This window comes from Gekko japonicus, unplaced genomic scaffold (genome assembly GCF_001447785.1).
Source record: "Gekko japonicus isolate JY-2015 unplaced genomic scaffold, Gekko_japonicus_V1.1 scaffold5259, whole genome shotgun sequence".
In the NCBI taxonomy this organism is placed as follows: Eukaryota; Metazoa; Chordata; class Lepidosauria; order Squamata; family Gekkonidae; genus Gekko; species Gekko japonicus.
In genome coordinates, this window is record NW_015168199.1 from 40,485 (window position 1) to 46,082 (window position 5,598).

The following is a 5,598-nucleotide window of genomic DNA, read 5'->3' on the forward strand; positions in this document are numbered from 1 at the left end:
TTAGCACATCCCCAGTCTAAAACTAGGCTGTGGAAATGGATTATGTCAGATGTGCAGCTGAGAAGAGTCACGCCCCCTCTGCTAAGGGGCTGTCTGGGCTGCTTCCCCCTCCTACCACAGGCCATGAAGGAAGGCAGATGTTACAAGTGAGGAGAAAAGGGGGTCGCACCAAGGCAAAACCAAGGTGCAGAAACAAATCGGTGCAGGGGGAAACAGAATCTTTAATCACTGTACAACCCCTACGTGTTTCACGTGCGGCTTTGTCAGGGGGACTCGACTTCCAGATTCTTTTTGGTTCCACTCCCATGTAAGTATATTCAGGTGGGGCAGAGCCGTGTTGGTCTGAAGCAGCAGAACAAAGTTTGTATCCAGTCACACCTTTAAGGCCAACCAAGTTTTGTTCACGGTATAAGATTTCATGCGAAAGCACAATTCTGCAGATACAGTGGGACAGAACCTCCTCTGCCATTACTTATGGGGGTGGGGGGTGGGTTTCTTGCCAGGAAGTGCCATTTAGAGTCAAGAAGCATAAGTACTGGGTGACTATAGCCGAGATTGAATGTAAGAAAGATCTGTGAATGGCAGTAAATTAGCATACAAATTCAAGAGTAAACAAACAGATCTGGGAATGAGGTTTGAGTCCAGTGGCACCTACGAGCAGCGTTCCCTCTAAGCTGTGCTAGGGGGTGCTGGTGCACAAAATTTTAGGTGGCAGCTCAGGGATTTTAGTTTCAGTGCACAAGTAAACTGGGAAGGCAATTTCCCCCCTCCATTGGAAACAATGTGAGCCCCCCCCCCCCCCCCACACAGCGCGAGTGCTTTTACCGGCGACCAGCTTTCTACGGCTCAGTGCAGAATGATGGTCCAAGGCCAGGTCTACCAATACAGTGGAAAGGGCTGGGTAGACCTGTTCAGCGGAGGCCAAGTTTACCAATATAGTGGAAAAGGGCAGGGAGACCTGTTCTCCGGAGGCCTGGTCTACCCCCCCTAGAGGACAACATTTTTTTATAATGAAATTTGACTCGATTCTGTTTTCTCTGTTTCTCTGTTTAAGATTAAATTAATCTTAAAATATAGAAGAAGAGAGAAGAGATTGGATTTATACCCCGCCCTTCACTTGGAGTCTCAGAGCGGCTTACAAACTCCTTTCCCTTCCCCTCCCCACAACAGACACCCTGTGAGGTGGGTGGGGCTGAGAGAGCTCTGACACAAACGGCTCTTTTTCAAGGACAGCTGTGCCAGAGCTTGTGGCTGACCCAAGGTCACATCAGCAGGTGCAAGTGGAGGAGTGGGGAATCAAACCCGGTTCTCCCAGATTAGAGTCCGCACACTTCACCACTACACCAACATTCATTCTGAGGTTTTTACAAGGTTATGGAAATAATATTCTAAAAAACTAATATCTGCAATAGTCAAAGGTAGACTCGCTCACAACTTGAATGCTACTAGCTTTTTTCGTTCACGGGGTAGAATTTTTGCTCACAAACTGTGGAGCTTAGAGGGAACATTGCCTTCAAGACAAATAAAGTTCAGTTCTGGGTACTAAGTCTCTCAGATCTTGTCTTGTAGGTGCCACTGGACTCAAACCTCATTCCCAGATCTGTCTGTTAACTCTTGTGTTCGTATGCTAATTTACTGCCATTCATAGATCTTTCTTACAGCCAATCTCAGCTATCATCACCCAGTACTTCTGCATCTTGACTCTCAATGGCCCTTCCTGACAACAACCCCCACACCATCCTCTATAAGTAATGGCAGATGAAGTTCTGTTCCAGTGTATCTGAGGAAGTGTGCCTTGCACACGAAAGCTTATACCGTGAACAAAACTTGGTTGGTCTTAAAGGTGCCACTCTGGACTCCAACTCTGCCCTGTTTGAGTCCGTTACAAGCACCACATTATCTTGGCAGAAGGAAACCTCTCTCTAGACTTCATGGCTAGAAAGGTTAAGTCAAAATTGGGCAGGTGTGTTCAGAAGTGTCAGGTAATCAAATGTGTGTTAACTCATTGTGTTAACTCAGTTTAAAAATGCTTCAGTCCTGACACAATGTTCTACAGGGGGTGGCAATGGACTGCCAGACCCCTCCCCCTTCCCAAATCTCTAGCAATCACTTGTTCTCCTCATAGGGCTCCTCTCCAGACACTTAACACTAAAGAAGAAGAGAAGAGATTGGATTTATACCCCGCCCTTCACTTGGAGTCTTGGAGCGGCTTACAAACACCTTTCCCTTCCCCTCCCCACAACAGACACCCTGTGAGGTGGGTGGGGCTGAGAGAGCTCTGGCATAAACTGCTCTTTTTCAAGGACAGCTGTGCCAGAGCTTGTGACTGACCCAAGGTCACATCAGCAGGTGCAAATGGAGGAGAGGGGAATCAAACCCGGTTCTCCCAGATTAGAGTCCGCGCACTTAATCACTACACCAAACTGGCTCTCTAAAGCAGCAAACCCTCAGTTCTTTGTGGGTGACCCTCTGTTCGTTCCCTCCACTCACCCCTCCCCCTTACCATTCAGGCTGGCGGTTGAAGAGGGCACTTGAAGGGTGGATATAGACCACCTGCTGGTCAATCAACGTCCGATAGCCCTCCTGGGGATCTTTCTTGGCAGCATTCCGGAAGAAGCCACTGCAGATGGCCTTCTGAACTCGCACGGTCGCTTTCCCACAAGATACCACGTCCAACTTGTGCCTGCCAAACAAGATGGAAGAATTCAGAACACAAGTGAAGCAAGTCTCGCAGTCTAGGCTTTAACCCCCACGAATACTGCACCAGTCTGCCCTCCTCCACTGGTAGACTGCTTAGGCCTTGGACCACAGAGTTCTGCTCAAAACAAAAGTTCATTTTCACTGTTTTGAACACCAGTAGGCCCAGTGAAGATAATCTGCTCCTATCACTCTAGTGTTTAACGAAAAAAGGTCAGCAGATTCAGCATCCAAGCGTGATCACTAATTACTAATCAGCCAAGACTTTGGAAAACTGGGTTCAGTTTCCCAGCACAGATACAAGCGAAGTGCTGTCTTTTCCAGAAAAGTTCCTTCTGTAGAGCAAAGGGGCAGATGAGCTGGGTAACAGATACTCGTTTATTTAAAACACTTCTATGCTACCCAACTTAGGGCCCCAAGGCGGCAAGCAAAACATTAAAATAGCATTTAAAATACAGATAATTTTTTTTTTAATTTAAAATATTTTGTAAACGTTTAAATCGGGAGGAAGAATTTTATGAGGGAATGCTGAGCAACGTAAAAGTTTTCCGTCGCTGGCAGAAGACACAATAGATGGAAATAGACAAATCTTCCAGAGTTTTGGTGCCGTGACTAAGGCGGCCACATCCCCAGCCTCAGACACCCAAAGTTCCTGAGTTTCAACTGTGCGATTGGGGGAAGGTAGGAATAGTAATTTTTTCAGCACTTAGAATTATCTGACTATTAAATTTACCTACTTGGAATACATTCCACTGGTTGCAGTCCTCTGCAGGTTTATGTGGTACTAGTAAGTTTGATTCAGAATAAATAGGCATAGGCTCCTGTTGCATGCCTGTGTTCCACCCCTGATCATGCTGAATTATCATTGGGGCAGCTCCACATTTATTTTGAGCTATGGCAAGCTAATAATCAGCCTTGGAATCTGTATCAGTGCTGCAGGGCTAACCTGGAACATGTCACAGGCAGCATAAAAGAAAACCACAGAAAATGGCTGGAGTGAGCCGGTAGGTTCGTATGCTGGATATGCTTTCAGTTGGCCGCTACGGCATGGCTTATTTAGGACTCACCTTGGCTTGACCAAGCAAAGCATACTGATCATGGTGTGCATGTTTGTGTGCGTGTGAGGGGTGTGTGTGTGTCTCCGAGTCTATGAATTAATGGCCTCCAAAATGCTCCATCACTAACAGTCTTCCAAACTGAATCAATCCATCAATTCAATCAATCCACCTCATGCGCCTCTTTTCCTGTGGCCTTCGACTTTTCTTAGTATTATTGTCTTCCCAGACAGGCTATATCCCCTCAGCTTGGTCACAGACATGAATTCTCATATCTCTGGACGGATGCAGAGAACTTTGCAAAAACTGCACTCACATTCACACCCTTCGCTTTTTTCAAAATGCTGGTTTCCCCCACTGAATCAAACTTTGATTGCCTTAAAGATTTGCTCTCTGGTAAGTGTTGCAAACAGGCGACCAGGCATCTGTCGACAGCCATGCACTCACCTGTCCATGATGCCCAGCATTTGTTTGCGAATATCCTGTGCCCGGCGCAGTGAGCGGGCCTGGATGAAGTTCTCGTAGCACCAGGGGTTGGAGAACTTGTTGTTCTTCCAGGAGTTATAGACAGCCAGAAGTGTGAGGTGGTCCCCTTCAGTCTGGTGGAACTTGGCTTTCTTCTGGTCAGCAAGAGCTTGCTTGTCCTGCACACATAACAAGAAGTCAACATTCACCAACCACGATCTTTCCAGGCATTCTTACACTTCGATACTGAGCCAGTGCAAAGCAGAACAACAAAGACTCCATCTTGTAAATGATGACCCTCAAGATCTGCCAACATGCTGGGCCAGACTGAAAAGTTTAACAAGTATGTTGGTGGGAAAGCAAATAAATAAATAAATAAATAAGAGGGTGTGTGTGCCTGTGTGCCTTTTCTCCTTGACTGCAGAGTTAAAACTGGAAAATAAAACAGTGACTCAGTAAATAAAAAGCACATAACACCCCCACATTCTTTAGCACTTGATTTCTGAGCCAATCCCATCGTTTTAATCAGGGCTCTTTTTGTAGAAAAAGCCCAGCAGGAACTCATAAGCATAATAGGCCACACCCAACAACAGAAACTCATTAGCATATCCAGCCACACCCATGAGAGCATAGCTCATTAGCATATTAGGCTGCACCCCCATGTTACCAGAAGTGTAAATCAGGGCTCTTTTTGTAGAAAAAGCCCAGCAGGAACTCATAAGCATAATAGGCCACACCCAACAACAGAAACTCATTAGCATATCCAGCCACACCCATGAGAGCATAGCTCATTAGCATATTAGGCTGCACCCCCATGTTACCAGAAGTATAGTCATCCAGCCACACCCACCTTTTGCTTGTTATTCTGTTTACCTTGTTTGTTGTCAAAACCCAGGGCCTTTTTTTTGTAGCAGGAACTCCTTTGCATGTTAGGCCACACACCCCTAATGTAGCCAATCCTAATGAGTTCCTGCTGTTGGGTGTGGCCTATTATGCTAATGTGTTTCTGCTGGGTGTGGCCAACTTGGGAGCCAGCCGGAACTCTGTTCCTGTGCGTTCCTGCCCAAAAATAGCCCTGGTTTTAATACTCTGACTTTACTAAGGGGTCTGTGTGAGAGAACTGAAGACAAAAGGGAGGAGAGGGAAAGCTCAACTTCCATGAATGTCCCAGCAACCTTCCTTGTTTTTCCTGCCAAGTGGCACCCACGGCTCACTGGCGCATGAAAGCAAGGAGTTACACATTTTGAGAATCATCCAGTTTATTACTGGATGTCACTGCATCACTGCGGGAGGGGAGACACATCCCCCCATCCCTACGGCACTGCACTTTACGGACACTTTACGGAATGTGGAGCATTCAACCCACTGAAGTGTTCCATTT

The 5,598-nt window shown here is 46.5% G+C and overlaps 1 protein-coding gene across 1 annotated transcript in view; it reads right to left on the reverse strand.

Annotated features, from left to right (window-relative positions):
- LOC107113653 (ATP-dependent RNA helicase DHX8-like) overlaps window positions 1-5,598 on the reverse strand; it is a gene marked incomplete at its 5' end in the record, with an annotated part of 18,006 nt that overhangs the window by 877 nt on the left and 11,531 nt on the right. Inside the window, 2 exons of the mRNA XM_015415004.1 lie at window positions 2,504-2,683; window positions 4,200-4,396. Coding sequence (XP_015270490.1) covers window positions 2,504-2,683; window positions 4,200-4,396 — 377 coding nt within the window. The remainder of the gene's footprint in view (window positions 1-2,503; window positions 2,684-4,199; window positions 4,397-5,598) is intronic.